At 40.7% G+C, this 23,014-nt stretch overlaps 2 protein-coding genes across 2 annotated transcripts in view; one reads left to right on the forward strand and one right to left on the reverse strand.

Moving 5' to 3' along the window:
* Positions 1-5,988, reverse strand: part of LOC101846837 — a 33,553-nt gene extending 27,565 nt beyond the window's left edge. Inside the window, exon 1 of the mRNA XM_005106957.3 lies at positions 5,492-5,988. The gene's annotated coding sequence lies outside the window, so the exon portion shown is untranslated. The remainder of the gene's footprint in view (positions 1-5,491) is intronic.
* Positions 5,989-6,004: 16 nt separating this feature from the next.
* Positions 6,005-22,935, forward strand: LOC101847064 (transcription initiation factor TFIID subunit 13). The gene is made up of 4 exons (XM_005106958.3): positions 6,005-6,302; positions 17,082-17,148; positions 19,846-19,943; positions 21,274-22,935. The coding sequence occupies exons 1-4, from the start codon at positions 6,267-6,269 to the stop codon at positions 21,448-21,450; spliced, it is 378 nt and encodes a 125-aa protein (XP_005107015.1). The 5' UTR covers positions 6,005-6,266; the 3' UTR covers positions 21,451-22,935.
* The last annotated feature ends 79 nt before the right edge of the window (positions 22,936-23,014 follow it).

Genomic DNA, 23,014 nt, shown 5'->3' on the forward strand with positions numbered 1-23,014 from the left:
ACCTCAACTTGATGAACTTTCCAAACTAGAATGGGACGGTAAGAAAATAGTTCTCTTTTTGTTTGGTGATTATGACTTTCTTGTGAAATTATATGGACTGTCTGGTGCTCAGGGTACCTATCCATGTTTGTGGTGCCACGTGCCAAAGTCCTACATTAAGACAGGGCAGAGAAGAGATTCTCTACCTCGTACTTTAGCCACTTTAAAACGGGACCACAGACGTTTCAAGAAGTATGGCAAAGGCCAAAAGAAAAATGTGCAGCGGTTTCACAATAGTCTCCATCCTCCAATGATTGAGGTGGAGCCAAGTGAAGCTGCGCCTCCATATCTACACATTCTTTGGGGAATTGTGGTAAAGCATCATCGCCTACTTGAGAACGCAGCGCATGAAATAGATATGCAGCTGTGTTTGCAATCCAAAAATGATTGCAAGGACGCGTCTGCATCGCTGCGTGCTCATGGCAACAAGTGGAATAGGGCTGAGGAGCTGAAAAAAGAAATTGAACTCCTCGAGGGCTCCATTGTTTTTTCGAATACTCCAGACCAAAGAGAAAATTTTGAAAAAGAATTATCTGAAAAGCAAGATGAGTTATCTGACCTTGACTTTGAACCTCTCAGCCCTCTGTCCGGACCCATCTGTTCACATCTTGACACTATTTTAGACAAACAGAACATCACACCGCAGGCATACCACAGCCGTTCTTTCATCGGCAACCACTGTCACAAATACATCACCGCTAAAGTGTACAGAGACCTAACATTATTCATAGTCAAGAAAACTCAGGAGTGCACACACAGAACAGATATTCTAGACACAGCATTTATTTTGAGGGACACATTCAATGAGCTGAACAATGCCTTTAGGGATGTTCACCTCTTTATATCTCATACCAACCCGATACCATACAACAAAATCAAACAAATTCAGTCATGTGTTGCAAAATATATGTCATTGTATAGAAAGAATTTCAACAATAAAGTCATACCCAAACAACATATTCTAGAGAAACACTGCGTCCCATGGATACAGAAAAATGGTTTTGGTATGGCATTCCATGGTGAGCAAGGGGGAGAGCTCATTCACTCTTCTGTGGCCAAACTACACAGACGAGCAACATCCATCAAAATAAAGAACGACAGCTGAAGGTGATCATGAGATCACAGCACCTTCAGAGCTCTCTAGAACTGTTGGCATTTATACCACCAGTCACAACGGAGGAAAACGACGCCGGACTGACGAATTTCCCCAGTTTCAGGTGTAGGCCTATATATATGTACATGTGTAAATGAGTAGTAAGTGCACTGTGATGATATTTATCAAGGATCCTAATTTTCTGTGATTCTGCATTCAAGCTTCAATATCTTTGCTTTGACGGAGCGTACAATAATGCCACCACGTGAGTGTTTACTTTATCCTATTTTCATCATATTTCCTTAATTTTGTCAAAATCAAAAGCAAAGATCATGTTCAATTTTTACTTAAAACATCAAACCCCTTAACAACTTTACATAATTACTATACAGTTTTATGGCATCCGTATGTCTGTAACAGTAGCCAGTACAGTTTCACGATCGCTTCTACGTGCCCACACTATATTGATCGTTCTGTGTATGTGATTTTCTGTGAGATCACTAGAATAGTTTTTGTTTACTGCCTCAATTTATACGCTTAAAAAACATCGAGTGATAAGAAAACAACCGGAACTCGGCATCGGCAGTGAACCGGCGGCGATGACCCGGTGACCAGGGTCACAGAGTATCGGGTTACGGGGAGTGCCGCGGGCTGGCGGTTTGACTAAGTTGGCGGTCGGTAACAGCCGTGAAGTACGTATTAAGTTCTTCGAGTGAAGCTGATCAGGCTTACTTGGCTAATCTTTAAAATCCTATACAGGCCTGTCTAGTGTTTTACGGCATCCGCGCGTGTCGTGCATCAGGCCTAGATTTAACTAAACATTACATGCAGTCATTCAAACACCAGTCAGAAACCTTCTCTCAAAGATACATTTCCAGTGACCAATCAAAAAACATTTCAGTCGCCTCAAACCCCCACTCTCACCAAATATCCTGTTTTCTAGTAAATTCTAAGCTTGTCTTATGCAGGCTGTGCAGATTGTAGTGAAAATTTCCCCTTGCCAAGCTTAACTTGTCGGCGTGTTTCGTGGATCGGAGCGTGCGTTTAGAGGGAGTGACCGTGCATTTGTACGTCTAAATTATATTGTAAAAAACCCGTCAGATGGCGAAAGCGTGTGTTTGAGCGGAGCGTACTTTTGTATGGCGTGCTTTTAGGCGGAGACCACTCTACCAGATTCATCTAGGAAATCGGATTCTCTGAAGTAAAGATGTTTATCTTTCCTCTTTCCGTACAAGGACATCATTTCCTTTAAGAGATCTATATAGTAATTAGTAGTATTTATAAATTATAAAGGAAGTGGCTATTCTCAATGCGGGAGAGAATAGAAATACGTTAGATCTCTCACTCCAAGTGAGACTTGCCAGCGTTGGCTATTCTCACCAGGAGTGAAACAAGACCTGTTTTTCCTCATTTCTGAATACTGTCTATCGGTGTGGATGATCAAATTGACAAAAACAAAGAAAAAAATTATGTTAAAGCACAAAAGTATACTAATTTGGTCGTCTAAAAAGATGCTACAGCTATTCCATTTTTCGAATCGAGCCGAACTAAGCCGGTCGCCATTTTGTTTTGCCTGGAAGTTCTCACTACTCTTCTCTCTCACTGCCCGCAGGCAAAATTGCTCACTTTCAACACAAGAGCACTGGAACATTTGTTTACACTGGTATCACGGTGAACGCACACAAGATGAGAATAGCCAAAAGGCTCACCCTCTCACCAGGAGCGGAGAACGCACACTGGGAAAGAATAGCCAAAAGATTTGCCCTCTCACCCTGGGTGAGAAGCCTACAATTGCGCTAGGGTGACCATTTACAAACCATGTCTAATTAATGACTGACCCCTAAGTAAATCTAGTGCTCACTACTCTTTTGTCTCTGGTGATCCAAAACTGTGCCTGCTAAAGTTTGAACTGACCTTGTGTCATGAAGGGGTTTAAAACCTTTCCAGCCCCAGCCAGTTTTGTGCACTCCCTAACCCCAGTCCCAGCTAATACAGCAGTATTTTAGTTTTAGAAAAAAGGCATGTATTCTAAAAAGTGATCTTTGTAATTATTAGCTTTAGATAATAACATAAAACAATGTTTAAAAGTAAATGAACAATTATTACGAAAATTAAAGTCTAATTAGGTTCACAAATAGGGCACCCCCCCCCCCCCCCCCGCCCCCCCCTAGCCTACTCTTGGGGCCAAAACCGGCAAAAAAGCGCCCAATCCGGAGATTCCCTGACAGGTTTTGCCAAAATGACCGCCCTGGACCGGGACATCACAACTCGACTAGTCTAGAATCATTAATATTACAGTTTAATTTACATGAAGCTGCAGCGAGCACTTAGCACACCTCTGTGACAGGCCCGAATATAGATGACATATTTCCACCATCGATTTTTGTTGTCTTCCACTCTTGGTGGGTTTCCCTGCCAGTGACAGTTGACTAGATCTCGCTGTGTTTTTTTTTTTCTTTTTTGGAGGGTAAGTGTTTTATGGCGCTCGCAACTGCATAAAAGGTCATATACGAGCGCGCGGGACTCACCAACCATTTTCAGTAGGTAGGAAATTTTGAATTTTGCCCGGGTGGCGGCCGAAGCCTACTCTTATCCCTTTTGGACCACCAAGGGATCTCTAATGTGCGCAACTTGCACACACGGGACCTCCAAGATTTTTTGCCCTTGTCCAAGAAGGCTGGGTGTAGATCTTTCCTATCAGAAGATCAGGGGTGTGGCTGAAAGAAAGCAGTAAGACGGAGCCAAGGAGAAGCAGTAGAGAGGCTGCAGAAATGGTCAGGAGCCCAGAGGAGGGGGCAAAGGAGGTGACGGGTTGGGGGCAGAAAGTGAAGATGAAAATAGACGACAGAATAAGGCTAAAGAGCAGGAAAGGAGGTGAAAGGAGACAATTTTAGAGAAGAAAAGTTTTCCGTCGCTACCCGGACTCCAACCCGGGACCTTTGAATGAGAGAACTCTAACACCTTAACCTCTAGCCCACGAGAGCCGAGTTTGGCTTTTAAAAATTAATTTACGTCATCTGTTATAAGCAATCTCAGTAATTCTTGTTCCATAACTTTACCTTCTCCTCAAAGTTGTACACACACACACACACACAAGCGCATGCACACGCACAGCCCAACAAGCAGTCGACGATGAAACCTATCTAGTGATGTAGCCCATCACGCGCTAATCGGCAAAGTGGGGCCTGCCACGATGAGATCTAGTCAACTGGCAAGGGAAGCCCAGGAAGACGACAAAAATAGATGGCGGAAATACATCATCTATATTTGCGCCAATCACAGAGGTGTGCTAGGTAAACGCCGAAGGGCACTCCTGTACAATTGCGGTCCCGTTTGGGGATACTGGTTCTGACCCCTCCGACGATTACTTCTGGTTCCAAACGATTACTTTATTATGCACGTGCCGATAGGCCTATGGAGAGATAGCCTATCAAACCTACACTAATTGCAAGTGAGAATAGTGCAGGCGAGTCTTGTGGCTATTCTCACCCGGTGCGCGTTCACCAAATTTTGCGTTCACCCTAAACCACAGAATTCTACACTGTGATAACAGAAAAATTGTAGAATTCTGTGCCGTGAACAAACGTTCCATTACAACTGTAGCCTACTAAAAGCGTACAATTTTGTCTGTGGGCAGTGGAGAGAGAGAGAGAAAGAGAGAGAGGAGTAGCGCGAGAATTTCCGGGCAAAACAAAATGGCGACCCGCGTAGTTCGGCTCGATTCGAAAAGTTAAATAGCCGTAGCATCTTTGTAGACAACCAAATTAATTTACTTTTGTGTTTTAACATAATTTTTTAACTTTGTTTTGGTCAATTTGATCGTCCACACCGATAGACAGTATTCAGAAAGAAACAGAGAGAGAGAGAAGAGGGGAGGAGTTGATCTTGCGAGAACTTCCGGCGGGTGAGAATAGCCACTTTCAATTGCAAAACATTAAATCACAGTCAACATGCCCCCCCTTAAACACCCCATGTTTTTTTTCTTTGGTCAGTCCCCATGAAACCCCCTTTGCCTTGTTAAAAACAAATGAAATTTTACTGCTGCTCATTTTGTAGGCTAGATCTACTGATAAAGCATAAAAATTGAAACCGACTAAATATTCAATTCAGGACTCTGTGCTAGGCCTAGATCTAGCCAAGTTACCTAGAATCTAGATCTAGATCTAGAATCTAGTAGTGTGATTTAGTGCAAACGGTACACAGGAGTGCCTGCTGCAGCTAAGTTCATGTGTTAAGTTTAAAGACAAGGCGTATTATTTAGATCTAGAATCTAGATCTAGATCTAGATCTAGATATAGATCTTGATTTCTAGATCTAATCTAGATTCTAGATTTAAATCCCACCAATTCCAATTCTTACTCGTTACTCCGCCAACCGAACCTCTGTCACTGTCGTGAACTTCTTAGGACTTCGGTTCAACAAAAGCAAGTATTTGCTTCCCAACCGTTTGTGAATCTAGTATTCATGCTTATTCTTTCCGTGACAATAACCATGGTCATAGCTGTAAGACTAAGACAATTCGCAAAGGACCATGGCCATTTGCACAACATCAGGAGCTTGAAGGCAAGTCAGCGAAGTCAGTAACCAGTAACCAGCCATCATAATAAAAGCTTCAGTATCAACACACCGGAAACAGAAAGAATATCCAGATTTTGACATTAGCAAAGTGAAACCCCTTTTTTTTCAATTATTCAATTAGCATAGGCCTCGACCATCGACTATTCTTTTCGGGAAAATGAGACCGGTTAAGAAATATGATATTTTTGCATTTGGATGGAAAAACTGTATTTAGGCAACAAATTGAAACAAATTGTCTTAAATATTTGAACTCAACTCAATCATTCCAAAAAAAAAAAGAAATTAATTGGACGTTACTGGTTCATTAATTTGTCGTACAGCCTGGCACCTATGTCAAAAACGAACTCTCGAGTCTCGACTAGTTTTCTATTCGCTGGCAAGTTTTGCTATCGTTCAAACCGGAAACACAAGATCTAAACAATAATGTTTTGGTGAGGCAGATCAAGGCTCACAAAAGTAACAAAATCGATAGGCCCAAGTGTGGATTTCAACCTCTCAATATATCCTACTTCTCCTGTGATATAAGCTTTTCACCAGGTCGACCCCAAGGCGGAAAATGACGGAAAGTGAAAAGGACATTGCAGTAAACGAGGTGACTGTCTGAAACTGGTGCTTTCCTTTTTCTCTCTTTCGCTACACAATATTTTTTGGATGGCCACCTCCGGGGTGAGAATAGTGCAGGCGAGTCTTTTGGCTATTCTCACCCCGGGTGAGAATAGTGCAGGCGAGTCTTTTGGCTATTCTCACCCGGTGCGCGTTCACCGTTATAGCCTAGATCTAGATCTAGGCCAACCAATTTTGCGTTCACCCTTTAGGCTAAAAAATGGCCTAAACCACAAAATTCTACACTGTGACTGTGATAACAGAAAAATTGTAGAATTCTGTGCCGTGAACAAACGTTCCATTACAACTGTTAGCCTACTAAAAGCGTACAATTTTGTCTGTGGGCAGTGGAGAGAGAGAGAGAGGAGTAACGCGAGAACTTCCGGGCAAAACAAAATGGCGACCCGCGTAGTAGTTCTGCTCGATTCGAAAAGTTAAATAGCCGTAGCATCTTTGTAGACGACCAAATTAATTTACTTTTGTGTTTTAACGTCATTTTTTAACTTTGTTTTGGTCAATTTGATCGTCCACACCAATAGACATTATTCAGAAAGAGATAGAATCTAGATCTAGAGAGAGAGAAGAGGGGAGGAGTAGATCTTGCGAGAACTTCCGGGCAAAACAAAATGGCGACCCCCGTAGTTCGGCTCGATTCGAAAAGTGAAATAGCCATAGCATCTTTGTAGTCGATAAAATTAGCTTACTTTTGTGCTATAATGTAATCTTTTCTTTGCCTTATCCATTTGATCATCCACATCGATAGAAAGTATTCCGAAATTAGGAAAAACAGGTCTTGTTTCACACAGGGTGAGAATAGCAGCCTACGGTGGCAAGTCTCACCCGTGGTGAGAGGTCGATCGTATTTCTATTCTCACCCCGGATGAGAATAGCCACTTCCTTTTCGGATTCTAGATCTAGATTCTAGATTCTAATCTAGATCTAGACTAGATCTAGATATCTAAATATAGATCTAGATCTAGATCTAGAATCTAGCCTAGATCTAGATTCTAGATGAAGATCTAGATCTAGTGCTGTAAAGAGATGATAAGTGGCTATATCTAAATCAAGATCTAGATCTAGAATCTAGCCCTAGATTCTACTCGTTAGCCTATCTTCTACGTTGTGTTCATCAATACTTCTTACAGTTTTGAGCGGGGAACAATGTAATGTGGGCGCTTTTTCAGTAGTTCCCACCTCGCAACTTTTATTCGCCAGTTTTGGCCCCCAAGAGTAGGGGGGTTGCCCCCCTGACCCAATAAATATTGGCCGGCACAATTTCTCTGAACGTTCGGGAAAATAAAGCTGGGCACTATTTCTCTGAACGTTCGGGAAAATAAAGCTGGGCACTATTTCTCCGAACACTGTGAAATCTCATCCTTTCCCGCAAATTTCGGATGTTATATAGATCTAAATCTAGATCTATAATTATAGTATAGGCCTACCAAAGATTGTTCGTATACAATATGGTTCAATCGGTCCAAAAAATGTCCGCAGTAAATATTTATATAAAGAAATGCTACAATTCCAAACAGTTTTTCGCTACAGATATGACGTGTTGCCTATGAAGGGTGCTGCTCTTAACTCTTTGACTACCAAGGCGTTTTCCGCGCTGTGACCAAGGCATTTCTTAGTCTTAGAATTTCAGAAGTACCCCTGTTCTTCTTTTGTGTCTGATGGGCATAATTCCATCGGGAAGTCAGACATGTTATATACCAAAATGAAGGTTATTGAATGTAGAATATTTTTAATCTAATAAAAAAATTGAAAAAAATCATAAATCCAAACAAACATGGGAGGTAAGTGAACACAAGGTGAAAAAAATAAACAAATAAACAAAATATTTCCAACTTACATTTCTCACAGTGTATAGCTGCTAAATCCAATCACTTCATGACTTAATCATACTGAAGTATATCCAATTGTCTCTAACTGGGCCAAGTTTCATGCACAATGGTCAAGTATATACAAAGTTGTCGCACTTTTGGTGAAATCACTCACAATGAAAAAAAGAAAAAAAACGCTGCACACACGCCCCTCTTTGCGAATCTTCAATCTCATCGCTGTCGCTGCTGTCCGACTCAGGTCTATGGGCTGTTCTAATTTTGATTTCTTTCTGTTGTGAAACCTTTCTTTTTCACGTTTTTACACTCATCTAAAAATCTCTAGACTAGCTTTTGAAAATTGAAATAGATATAGACCCAAAAATTTGCCCCTGTGTGTGTGTGTGTGTGTGTATGTATGTGCGTGTGTGAGTGTGTCTGTGTGTGGTAGTAAGTGGAGAGTGAGGAGTGTGTGTGTGTGTTTGTTTTTCGGGCTTTATTTCAGCCTTTATTCAATAACAGTTCAAAGTATACAAAAATAGAAACACAGGATCCATTCACTCAAGGGCTCATGATTCGTTCATCTCTTTCAGTTTCACTCATTCTTTCAATTCCTGTGTTCTCTCCCGCGGCTCATCCCGTCCGCATGACTTTCATACCCCACCCTCTCCCTTCAGGCACACACAAAGAAAACCTCACTCATTTCCTTGCACCCTTTGAATCATGGACAATAATATAGGCAAAACACTGCCTGAGCTGCATTCCTTTCGTTCGTGAGCTGTGGATCGGGGGGGGGGGGGGGGGGGTGTCGGTGTCGTCTTGTAGTTGCTGTCACCTGTGGATACACTCGCACATTCTTCCTTTCACCCGCTCTTTCACTCACACTGTCTCTCCATCCACAGCTCAGCTCGTCATACGTTTAAAAGTTGCCCACTGGTCATGTTTAGTTAGTGTGTGTACATGTGCATGATGGTGGTGGGTGTTACTGAAGGTTGTCTGTAGGCGGGCTTGCCATGCGGTGTTCCTTCCCAGACCAGAGGCAGAATGAAAGTTGCCGCCGAACTCTCGCAATAAATAGGCAAAAAATCACGAGACCGGAAGCCGGAAACCATTCGGAGAAATAAAGATCGGCACTATTTCTCCGAACATTCGGAGAAATAGTCACTTCGATAAATATTTGCCGGGGGTTTCAGGGGGACATGCCCCCCCTGAATTTTACAATAATTTGATGTTTTGCTGTTGACGTTGTTAGTGTTAGGTTTGATTTAGCTCGCCGCGCATCAAACGTATAGACTATAGATCTAGAATTTAGGCTCAAATAAAGGGGGTGGGAACTACCGAAAAAGTACCACAATGTGGGTGCTTTTTGAGTAATTCCCACCCCGCAATTCTTATTCGCCGGGGCTTGCCCCCTTGAATTTTACCATAATTTGATGTTTTGCAGTTGTTAGGTTTGATATCTTAGCTCGGTGCGCATCAAACGTATAGTATAGATCTAGATGTAGTTCTAGGCTCAAATAAGGGGGGTGGGAACTAGTGTTGGGCGGTACCGGCGAAACCCAGTGTCGACACTTTTTCGGTACTGGGTGCCGAGAACTGAGAGTACCGGTACTGGGAGTGACATCAGTAGGCGACGTCACAGACTTCACGTCTTGCGTCTCACACCACGATCAGCGCCGCCCGCATCCCCCCCCACACACACACACACACACACACACGTACACACATCAGAATTTGAGAGACGAACTGTGACGCAAAATACCTTTGAAGTTTGCCGCCGCGCGGGAAGACTGCATGCAGAATTTTAAAAATAATTATCGCCGCGAAAAATTTGATTTCATATTCTTTCGGAATCAGCGTATCAAAATACTCGTAGTGGCTCGCGGGGGACCTGATTTGATGCCATATATTTAAATTTTAGCAAACTTCGTTTCTGATTGTCAATTTTAAATCTGAAGTCCTGTATCAAGGTCACCCGCTGCGTGTGCATCTGACGTCACAGCTGCAAGGCCAAGGCCTAGGCGTACACACAACACACTTCCCGTGGCCCGGTTAAAAAACCGCTGGTGTCGGTCTCTGCTGAGCGTCTAGGTGTCGGCTCCTTCCCAGAGCCAGTACTAACCGTTGGTGTCGGCTCCTTCCCAGAGCCGGTACTGACACCTCCTTTGGTAGAACCGGGAGTTTCGGTACTGGGTACCAGTACCTGCCCATCCATAGTGGGAACTATCGAAAAAGCACCACAATGTGTGTGGGATCTTACAGGTCCGGAGCTCCTTCCACTGCATAGACCCACCAGTAGCGTCGATCCCTGCTCAGCCTAGATTTAAGTCGCGGCTCGGAAGGCCGGTTCAAATTTCGCGTCTGTTTGTATAGGCTACTCCCCATGCGCCCTTATTTATTATCCTACACTCACTGGATGTAAGCTACACTGAGTTTGTTCACTCCTTTCACGTGCTGGGGGCTTGCCTGGTAATTGCAGCAAATTAGACCACAAGTGCGCAGTTCATTTGTCTTTGGGGCCACACAAATAAATATCAACATATTATATATATATACTCAAATTTTCAGGTTTGTAGAATACATTTGTAATGTTTATTTGTGTATTTTTCAACTTTGGTTCCTGTAAGAGGCGATTATACAATTTTGATGGGATGTGGATACCATTTTAAAATTTGAAATCAATAATTATCTCTTGTTCTGCGTCTGTGCTGAGATGCGAATCTTATCAGCTACCGATTACGTCGGACATTCCTGGCACGCCGCCGGGGTCACTCAGTGTGTACTGTTGGTGTGCAGCAAGCGCGCGAGGAAATGTATTGTTTTCACTGTGAATACTGTGGGAGTGTGTTAATTGATGATGAAAATAACGCTCTCTCTTTTATAGCTTTCTATTTATAAAGTGTTACGAACACATGAATGACTCCCTCTCATAAGCTGATAAGACATTATTAGTCCAGTAGTTACGCCCATTCGAATTTTAACCTTTTAGACGCTCTTGTTGTTATGAATTACCTGGGGTTCGAAAGGGGATAATATAGGTCAATTCCCGAATGTTTTGCACTCAAATTGTTCTTTGTACCTGCACAATGGTATTCAAAATTATCAAACAAGCTTATGTTTTATCAAGTAGTATCATTTCATATAAAATCAAGCTCATTTGAAAGATTTTGTATAGAAAAATTGAAGTCTTATTTCCTGACTATCCTTTCGTGCTCCTCTTGTCTAAGTAGGTCAATTTGTTCTATAATTTTATTGGACGGTCATCTAGAGCTACCAACTTAGCGTGTTTTGAATGAGACGTATGCCTCGGTTACGAACCAACGCAGGCGGTTCTAGAAGAAGGCCACAAACTCAATCAAACTGACGCATACACATTTGAGCTGTGTGAATGCGGACCCGAATTGAACGGGAGATGATGCTCTGCACGTGTGCGCTGAGCCAGGGGCCAGACTGGTGGGGGAGCAGAACGAAGGCGAGGGGCCGAAATAGACTTATTGGGCGACATAAACCCGGCCCCCGCAGGACGAGGGTTAACTTGGATATGTGGATTGAAATAAAATCAAAGCTAGAATTATAGGTCGGTTCTCGAGCTGTCGGGGGCGGCTTGGCATACGGTACACACTTTCACCGCGCCGCTGCCCACGGCTCGGCGTAGCGAATGAGTTAAATGACTCCCTATTTGGTAGTGAATGGGGATAATAATAATTATCAAATTATTAGATCTAGATTCTACATCTAGTCTAGGGGAGGAGTTCCCCAGAGGGCTGGCACTTACCGTTGCAAGGTCAACTGAGCAAACTATTCAAGTGTTGTAACGGCCTTCACGTCGCTTCTCGGGCACTAAACTACTACTGCTCGGTACCGAGACGTGATACTGCTCGTTGGCTTGACACAACGAGTAACAGTAACGAGAGTGAGAGGCGAGAAATGACAACGCAGACAGTGCCACCCATCACCGTGCCGTCCTGTGTGTGAAACTGAAAGGGAGGGGAGAGGTTGGCGAGACGAGGCAAGAGGGGAGTTGATCAGGGCCTAGACCTAGGTCTCCCTACCTTCCTTCACCGCCTGCGCCTGCGCAACAGGGCAAGCCTAGTTTCTAAATTTAGATCCCCGCCACAGCCGGCCTTCTCGCTGAACGAGTGGCTTGAACTGCGGGGCGAGAAGAGAAATTGGTCACGAGACGAGAAGTATTTCTCGAGACACGAGACGGGAAGTATTTCCCGTTCTCGGGACCGGTCCTGGCGAGAAGTAGGTCAGCTTCCCGGTCTTCTCGCTCGGGAAGGAAAAAGCACTTCCCGCCCGTCTCTAGTAAATTTGACAACTAGACGATATAACTTTTTCTAGAGCAAAGCACATTTTACAGCTCCAGTCGATAACAGATTTGAGTCGTGTGGAATCCGCCATTACCTTCTTCTGTCGACTATTGAGAATATGGTGGACTTCCGTTTTGGAAGGGAGAGGGAGGTGCAAAAACAATAAAATGCCAACAAAAGCCCCCCTAAAACCAGGAACATAATATTTTTGCAAAATAGTGAGCCAAACTTTTTTTGTATACCCTGCTCAAAATATTCCCTCTTTAGTGTACGTTGTTTGTTCGCCGGCCCTCTTCGGAACTCCTTCTATAATTAGGCTAAGTACATGACATAAAGTAGATCTAGAATCTAGATCAAGGCTTAGTCTGTCATAGTCATAGTGGGCTCTCTTCAGGAGATGTGGTCCCAGCCTAATTCCATAGAAATTTATACATTTATGTACACAATCAGAAACAATAACAAAAGTCACGTAAAATGGAAGGGGTTTCCCACATGCTAAATTCACATAAATAATTGTTTATGACAGTTTTAATGCCAAAGTTGAGAAGGATGTCCATAACATGCGACCATCCCAACAAACACAATGTAAAGAAGAGACCTAACCCTAACCGTACCCCTAGCCCTCTATTCTACTCTGTAAGACATAGCCTAGTGGTCGCTCATTACGGAAGTCATGCCCAAAATTGTTCTCAGCACACTAAAAATGTTTTAAAAGTATCGAAAAATAGTCTAAAATGTGTTTGGACCTTTTTTATAAATTTATTTACCTGTGGCATTTTCACTCTGGCAACTCCGTCAGATTTTTCACTTGACTTCCGATTTTGTGTATAAATATCTATGGAGTTCGGCCGGGACCACTTCTTCCGAAGAGTGCCTCATAGTAATAGTGTGATGCTTTTTAGAAATACATCTAGAATGCTCAATAATTTTATAAAATCACTCCCATCTCTTACAGGGTGTTATTTTGTAGCTTTTTCGGTACAACTTAGAATGTGGGTCCTGTCTGTTTAGACTTGGCATCATCCACACAGAGTACTGGATATCTATACTTATTTAAATATTCGGTATTGATGTTTTATCTGTACATCTAGCCTACAAAAGGAGCAGTAAAATTTCACTTGTTTTTAACAAGGCAAGGGGGGTTTCAGGGGGGCACCTAACAAAAACATTGAGGGGGGGGGGGGGGGGGGGGGGGGTTCAGGGGGGCATTTGACCATAATTTGATTTTTTGCAAATAGGTTTGATAGGCTATCTCTCCGTATCGGCATGCGCATCAAAAAGTAATCATTTAGAACCAGAAGTAATGGTCGGTGGTGTCAAAACTAGTATCCCCAAAGGGGACCCAGATTCTTAAGGAGTACCACATTTTCAGGGTTTTTTAAGGCCCTAACTGAACTCCTAAACAGGACTTCCCCCGTAACGAGCGACCACTCCAACAAATAATATAGAAGAGACCTAGCCCTGACCCTGGCCTAACCCCTACCCCTAACCCTCTATTCTACTTTTTGTTTCATAGTGGTTGCTCGTTACGGAATTCCTCCCCCTGAGCCTGAACACGATTTTGGCAATTAAAAAATGTCGTAAATGATTATTTCACGGGGGAGACACCCCCCTCCCCTGAACCCCTCCTAATGACCACAAAAGCATGCATAAACAAAACAAAAAAGTCAAACCAGCATGGATAGCATCCGCGATACAGGAGTAGTTCTATAAAATACAGAAAATGCTCTTCGAAAAAGGTTCTAAACATCGTTAAATATATGTAGCCTGGGCTTCTATGCATTTTTCATGCGACATCTGTAAATACATATAATGTTTATACCTTCAGAAATGGTACCTGCTCTATTTGAGGGACTCAGTCAATTCAGTAATGAGGAGGACTTCTATAACGAGCTACCACTTTGAGACAGAGTAGAATAGAGGGCTGGGGGTAGGGTTTAGGTTAGGGTTAAGTCTCTTCTTTATTGTGTTTGTTGGGGTGGTCGCTCGTCACGGAAGTCCTTCCTAACAATATGTATTGTAAACCAATATTTAAAAATCATATTGACAATCTTGACATAATATCCTAATGTGCTTGAGTTGTGAACACGAGGAATGTGCCCATGTGCTAAACCATGGGGGTTCATGAAAAATTTACTTTTTAAATGGTAAAAAAAAAATTACCCTCACATGATAAATCGTTATGTTGAGTGAACATTACGTCCATGCAATGACTATAAGTCCTTACAACGAGTCGAAAATTTAATCGCCAAACTGTGTGCCTAGGTGTAGATCAAGAAGCAAGTTTAAGTTGAATTGACACAACTGAGGAAGTGCCATTGGTAGGCTTCAAGATGAGGGAGGTGGCTCGGAGACTTGCTGTTTTGCCTTCCGTAGTCAGCCGACTGGAAGACCTGTACCAACAATCCGGAAATACTGACGAATGCTGTCTGCCTGGGTGGCCCAGGTCAACCACTGTGAGGGAAGACCGATTCATACTGTTGCAACCCAAACAACAACAGCTAGCATCACCTGGCAGCCTTTCAGACAAGCTACTCGCAAAAATGATTATATGTCAGCACTGGAATTGTTACAAATCACCAGCATGAATTTTCTAGCTGCATTCTAGACGTCCCCTCTGCAGACACAGGCTCACGGAAGACCATCGAGAAGCACGATGAAGGTGGAGTACTCATGATCAAATGTGGAGTACACAGCATCAGAGGTGGACACAAGCAGACTGGCATCATGTCCTCTTCACCGAAAAGTCGAGATTCCAGTTGGAGCCACATGATGGCTGCATTCAAGTGTGGAGACATCATGGACAGCGCTTTCAAGACGACTGCACTGTGGAAACAGCCCGTTATAAGGGGAGGTTCTGTGATGGTGTGGGATGGAATAAATCTTCACAATAGGACCCCTATCTATCTTGTTTAGGGCAATCTCAATACCATTCCCAATCGCAATGAGATTGTACAGCCTTTAGTCGTCATGCAGCTGCAGCTAATTAGTGCTGGGGCAGTCTTTCAAAGTGACAATGCCAGGCCACACCGTGCTCGTGTTATCAACAATTTCATTGCTCAAAATGGAATTAACAGACTGCCTTGGCCAACAAATAGCACTGATCTAAACATAAAATCTATGGGATGCGCTAGGATGTTGTGTTCAGGAAAATTACGCACATGACCAGCTCCTTCACAATCTTCAGCAGGAGTGGAATGCTTTTCCACAAAGTGTTCCTGAAAAACCTGATTATGTCTATGAACATGAACAATAGGTGCACAGAGTTCTTTGCTAATAGTGAAGGACACATTCATTACTGTACCTTGTACTGAAACCTTCATTTTTGTGAGTTTTTATTTTTTGGGGGTACCCATTTCCAACGTGCTAATTGTTGTTGAAGTTGATTTGTTATCACATGTTTCTTTAGATATTAAATAACTATCTGTAAAAACCAGGCTTGTTTTTGTCACTTTGTTCTCTTCTTATAATAAATTTAAATTCATATGAAAGTTTTCCTAACTTTTTTTCGAAGAGTATTTATGTAACAACTAAATTACTTACAGTCGACTCCACTTCTGTTGAGCTCGCTGCGGTTAAGTTGATTTTTTTCTTGGGTCCCAGCACAGGAGTGTCTTTTGCGTTTGAAACTTTGCATGATACTCCTGTTGGCCAACAACCAAACAAAAATTTTTTTTCTTTAAATCTTGATCCAGTAATGATGAAAATGTTTCTCTATTTAGGACCTATGTTTGAAAACTGACCTTTTGGTGCATACACAGGATCACAACAATATAAATGATTTACCGTAACCTAGCCTGCAGATTGTTTGTTTTAAGACAGTGACACACCCTGCCCCCACATTTCAGTGTTATTATCCCATTTCCCATATTAAATAGTCAGATGAAAGTGAATAAGCTTCGTAGTAATTTATGACAAGACTTTCGTACAACTGTACTGTACGTGTAACAAGACAACTAGTTAACCCAAGTTGAACTTAATTAGACAATATTATTGTTAGTAGACTGGATCACCACTCATGTTAATCTACTTTAAAAATTAAATCCTAGTATTCTTATTGTAAGCTGTCTAATGTAGACATAGAAGGGTTGAAAATCTTAGTTTTGATTTTGATGCTCAAAACCATGCCCTTTTTTTTTTTAGCTTTAGCCTGTCCTGTGGCATGGGGCTCATGGGTATGACTTATATTAATTTTGGAAATCCTATACTAGATTTGCAATTTTGATTGATCATTTTGGCATATTTTAAATCATTCAGACATTCCTTGTTGGAACATTAGTAAACATAAAGAAATATTTGTATTATTAATTTCTCACACAAGCATACATTAAATTACAGTACTGAGTAAAACATGCCTACTGAAGACCTTAGCATTTGTTTGGAGGAAACAAGTAAGTAATGATATTGATAGAGATATTGTGCTGTATTTACTACACTACAGTTACCATAGAGTTCACTTTTGGGGTTTTTTAAATTTTATTTGATTAATCTTGCTAAACTGAAAAAATCTGTCGGTCCTGCAGATTTCTGTTTAAGTTCTGCCCCACAATGGGTTGTGTTTAGAAAATTATGTTCTCCGTACATGCTTGGAATACTTTGATCTAATTCTACCATATTTTTTTGTGTGTATTTCAGTTTGAGGATGATGACAATGAGGAAGACATACCCTTGGAAAAAAGGAAAAAGATATTTTCCAAAGAATGTAAGTTTCCCTTATGTTCCACTACCTCCACTACCTTTATCAGAGAGAGTTTTTGCATTTTCCGCCCTAAAAAGTTAAAAAGTGTATCATTTTCCCTGAGCAAGGGTCTGAGGTGTAAAATAAAAGATATGAATGTGGCGCAACGGCCAGTGGTACGCACAGGCAGTGTGGAGATCTAGTGTGCTTTATCGTGACTGCCCGTCTAAATTAAGTTTTCATTTCCCATTCGACCACAAAACGAAAACAAACAAGCAAACAAAAACTACCATGGCGGGTAAAAATAACAGTGCACACTTTTGCGGGACCGCTATAGGCCTACTTACAAACAAACAGAAATAGCTCGGGAAATTTTCTACATGAAAATCTCTGGATTGTGTCTACTTCGCACTCAAGCACGCTTCGGCATTAAGCACGCTTAAGCTTTCTCCCGATGACCGTGCTTAAAGCCGGCATGGACTGTACTGCTTAAGGGGACAGGCGGCTGAGGTTTGGGCCAATTTTCATCTCTGGTGTCTGGACAGTAAATATCTTCTTTAAAAAAAATTTGATTTCTCTTTTATTTCGTGCCTCTAGAATTGATCCCAACAGCTCCAAGTGATGCATGTGCGCTATAAAAGTATAAATTATTAGTATTTTTGTAAAATAAAGATGTCAGTTATCCACATTTACACTAGCATGGATGTTCTGTACCATTTTTAATTTTTTATCTTCCCAAGTGGAATAGTTTTTCAACTGAACTTTCTCTACATTTAGTGTCTATTTTCAAGATGGCCACTGTTGCCATAGCAACACGGATATTTACACAATATTTTACAAAAGATTTATCTTGTCCTTGCTATATACTGAGTAATATAGGAAAGCTTATATTTATAGGTCTTAATAATAACAAAGTTGTATATTTCAGCCTCCTGTTCCCATAACTCTATCTCTACGTCGTGTTTTACTATCGTATCCATACAACCTGGGGAACTCTGTGACACCACTTTCCAAAGAGGAAATTTACTCGGTAATCCGATCCGTACGCTTTGCTTAGCAGTCTGTCAAAATGATTTTTTGAGAAATACTGAAAGTTTCAAAGCCTCTATTATGTGAAGAATACAACCCCAGGGCGTACGGATAGGGTTAGATAAGTCACGCCTATTTGATTCATTCAAATACAGCATTTTGATTGATTGAGGCAGAAAGGTCTTTTATGCCTTCTATTTTGAGAAATGCTACCTTTTTTTTCATTTTCTATGTTTTGTGTTGCTATTGTTGGTCATCTTTTATCTGCAACATGTGTGTTATACTGTTCTATTTGTCATGTTTAGTGTTGACTTTTATCTTTGTTGAACTTCTGTCCTAAATGTTGATTAAGATGGTCAAGTCTGTAGTGCACTCAAGCTTACAAGGAATGCTAAACAGTGTAATTAAAGCAACTTGGATGCATGGTCACTGAAGTATGCCCTATCCCAAACTCAAAGACAGGGCACCACACTGCAATAAAATAATCGCTGCCACTACTGTAATTGAGGAACTCCGTCGCCATCAAATACACTCGTAGACGTAGGTCTTATAAATTAAAATAATTTAAATTTGAGCCATGTGCACAACACAAGCACTGATTATGTACGCTAACAATTGGATGGGTAAAGTCTACCTCATAGAGGTGAGGGGGGCTAACTCCTGACAATCTTGTGGCTGCTGTGGGTGCTTCCCCCCCGCCCCCCCTCTATGTTTTACTGCTCTATAATCTGGTCATGAGATAATTTCCTGGCCACAAATAGCTAGACAAAGACAACCATACTTGAAGTCAAATTTCTTATACATAATTGGTAGTATTGTCATCTCTGCTTCTTTGCCTTCTGTTTGTGCATCCACATCTTTAGTTAAATTTACTGTAGAACAAATCTTGAGACCGTGGGTGGTTGGCGGGTGCTGTGGTGTGGTTTTGCTACTTCTTTCCTATCAAACATCTATCGTCTTGATCTCTTCTCCTTCTTTTTATGTTTGTTACTCTTTTTTAACACCTCTAATCTTCGGCACTTATAACATGATTATGTTGCAAGTGCCATAAAACTCTTACAAAAACTAAAATCTTGAGACCATTATTCCCTCTGTTCATTTAAAAGTTAAAATTATGGTTTGCCCTAAGTGTCACAGTGAGTGTGATTAAAATTATTAAATAAGATATTTTCTTGGTTATTTTGGTGGATGAACATACAATATACATGTAATTTGAATTCAGGAACTCGTTTTCATTCATAATCATTGATGCTACCTTGAATGAGAAGTTTTGCAATAATGTTCCCATTGTGGGAAAGTTTTTCGTGTGTGGACTCATTTCTGCCTGGTTCTTTGTCTCACTTTGATTACCCTTTCAAACAAGTCAGCCTTCGCCCCTGACTGCAATTACTAACTGTAAAGCGTTTTTCTAGATTAATTAGATAATATAAATATAGCAACTGGTGTCTCATCATGTACTGTGTTATGTGTGTAATTTGTGACACGTTTCTTGTGTTCTAACCTTTGCATCAGATGGATTTTTGTCACCATTGCAACAGAAATTTCCCCGCGGGGATAAATGGAAGTAGTCATTGCCTTTCCTGTTTTTAGATCTCTTTTAGTTGGTTTATTGAAGCTCGTTTTGGTAGCTCCTGAAAATTGATGTATTGTACATTCATATATGCAAAACTTTTTCATTTCTCTTTGGAACAGTGAGATGCATGATGTATGGCTTTGGTGATGACCAGAACCCCTACACAGAGTCGGTGGACCTGCTAGAAGACTTAGTCATCGAATACATTACTCAAATGGTAAAATACAGATTTAGTGCTACTAGACAGTTCCCTCCCTAAAATAGCATCTTTCCTTAACCTATGTACAATTATTTAATGTGTTGCCTTTAGCAATATAACTTTTTTAAAAATTGTATCCTAAATAATGGAGTGGGTCATCTTGTAGTTTACAATCTTTGATCACAAGGTACATTAGGACCTTGCATTTGGGTTTGGGCACCAGCAGTGTCCTTGGTGTATAGAGATTAATAATAGCATCTTAAAAAAACTTTGCCTTTTCCTAAACACTTAATAATATAATTGTTTCTCTGTCTATTATAGCAGCAAGTATTTATTTTGTTGATTGTCAATAGTCAAAGTCATCCCACATGTTTACAAAATGCAAAATTCTTATTCAATTGCTATAAAATACAGATCTACTAAGTACTCCTATAAAATCGGAGCTCTGTTCTCTCTCCTTCCAACCCAACCCCCCCTCCTCTGTCAAACAACTTAAATTAGATTTGCATAAAATCCGCTATTTGTAAAGGATATATGAAAATACATATTTTTATTTGTGTATTTGCAATATTTGCTTGACTTATAGTAATTGATGGGAAAATATTTCCTTTTATTTGTGTGTATCTGCGTGACTAATCAAAAATGACATTGGACGTACATTTAATGTGCAATTCATGTTTATTTGGCATAGTCTGCTACATAATCTTAATCTAGTTAGGTTCTGGAGAATTCAATTTTTTTAAAATAAAAAAATTCTTAAGTTTGGTGAGGATTCTGAGGGAAACCCCTTTGTCCATCTAATGGTTGGCATGTCTGAAAATGAATACATTTTTCATGGTTTTTAAGATAGCAGATTTATTTTTCAATGCTGCGGCCTCTTCTTTCAATACTTGTTGTTAAGGTCTTAATATGGGGTTACTGGGGTAAAGAACGAGAAAATAAGATTGACTGAACTGGCACAATTCTATAGATAAAGGACTTAAATTTTAAAAGAATTGTAATGAAGTTTTTTATTTGCAAAGTCTCCTTGGGGAAACTGTCACAGTGTGTTTTCTGTCTTTGTATATCTTTGTCTCTGTCTGATGGATACATAACATTTGTCTTTATTTCATGTAGAGACTTTGAAAACCTTTGTTCCAATTGTCTGTGTACTTTCTGTCTCTGTGTCTGTTTTGTCCCAGTCTGACAGGTGAATAACTCAGTTTCTTTGATAAAATCACCCTTGTTCAAATTAGTAGAAAATTGTCCCCTTCTTTCCAATGGCAAGCACACAATTATTACCCAAAGTTCATATGTCTTTATCTTGTGTCCTGTGGTTGATTTGAAATCCTTTTGCTCTTGTTTCCAGACGAGGAAAGCTATGGAAATCGGCAAATCAGGTCGGATCATTGTGGAGGACATAATCTTCCTAATACGAAAAGATCCAAAGAAATACTCTCGTGTGAAAGAGCTCCTGTTGATGAGTGAGGAACTACGGAAGGCAAGGAAAGCCTTTGATGAAATCAAGTATGCAACAACTAAGTGATCTGATTTCCCATGTGTGCACAAGTGTAAATTTGTGAAAAGAGGGCTCGGGTTGGTTTATCATTGCGTGAATTTAGTATGAATGTCATCAGACAAACTAGTGCTGTTTATATCAAGATGTGCATGAATGATAGGGAACATAACTGATCACTTTTGAGTGTGAGGCTGTTTGAAATGAATATTATTCATGGAACAATTGGTACAATGCCTTAGCCAGACTTATGTTTTTTTGGGGGGGTGGGGGAGGGCAAAATCATTCCCTTCACATCTGTCATGTTTGAGAAATTTTTCTTCGAGTAGATGGGTTATTGATTAATGATCTTCTTTTCTTTGCAAGGATAGCGTAATGAAGTAATTGAATGTGTCAGCTTATCCCTATCAAAATGATCATTCATACAGAGGCCTATATAATGCTGGGAACTTAGTACTGATGAGAATAGCTTCCTTCAGTACAGTTTATGAGGTGCCAAGGATAATGACGCTTAGTCCCACACAAGTTGATATGAGCTTGCTGTGTTGAAGTTGGTATTATCACTTACTGTACCTTAATTGTCTTGCTGTACTACACTGTGAAAACTCTACCTGTTGGTAGGCAAACTACCCTTGCTTATGTTTAAATCTTGAACCCTGAACCTACAAGACCTGTGCATCTGGGTTCTCTTTAGTCAACTGCAAGCAGGGTTAAATTCTCGTGGAGGTTTCTAAGTCAGTTTATTTTAAGCCGTAGTTTCACTTGCAATTTCTCAAGTCCAGTGTGTCTGAAGAAAGTTAGAAGCAGCTGAACCATGTTTCAAAGAATTTAGCTTTGCGGTAAATGTTTCATGTTATAAGTGATGGATTTATCTGTTTATGTTTTCTTTACTGTACTGTCAGACCTTGTTTTACTGCCAACCTTGGGGTGGGCATGAAGTTGACAGTGAGAAATGATTCAGCTATAACCAGATGAAAAACAATGTTATAATTAATAAGTTGTTTCCGTTTGTTCCTTTGTACAAAATTTTATGAAATGGCCTTCAGGCTTTCTGCAGGTGATGCATGCTAGCTCATAGAGTTCTGTATGGGAGACAGGGAGATTATCACTGTGTAGCTGCTGAATAGATGCTGTGCACAATGTATAGTGTGAACCTCTGGTGATGTTGTTAGGCAAATTTTCATTAAAGTTTGGCTAGGGCCGTACATCTCAAGCAGTTTTAGATTGAGTTATAAAGAGACAAGTATGTTTTTACATATATATAGTCATAGAATGTAAGCGTCCCTATTCTTGCATTGGCAAACCTGGTGGTAAAAGGGGCTGATAGTAAAAGTCTTATTTCATTTAATGTTAGTCTTATTTAATTTACCGGTAATATAATTTAAAATAAATTGATACAGGTAGTACTATTGTGTCATTGATAATGTTAACTTTCATCCTATGTACATTTCATTATAAGTATAATATGTATGTTATTGTATGGAACACTTTTTAATAAAGATGTTAAAAACTTAATTGCTTGTTTGTGTTCTTGGACCCCGTTCAACTCCTGAGTATTGGATATGATGATGTCTTGAATAGTGTTCGCACCATT

Source organism: Aplysia californica, unplaced genomic scaffold (assembly GCF_000002075.1).
Source record: "Aplysia californica isolate F4 #8 unplaced genomic scaffold, AplCal3.0 scaffold00566, whole genome shotgun sequence".
NCBI classification, from domain to species: Eukaryota; Metazoa; Mollusca; class Gastropoda; order Aplysiida; family Aplysiidae; genus Aplysia; species Aplysia californica.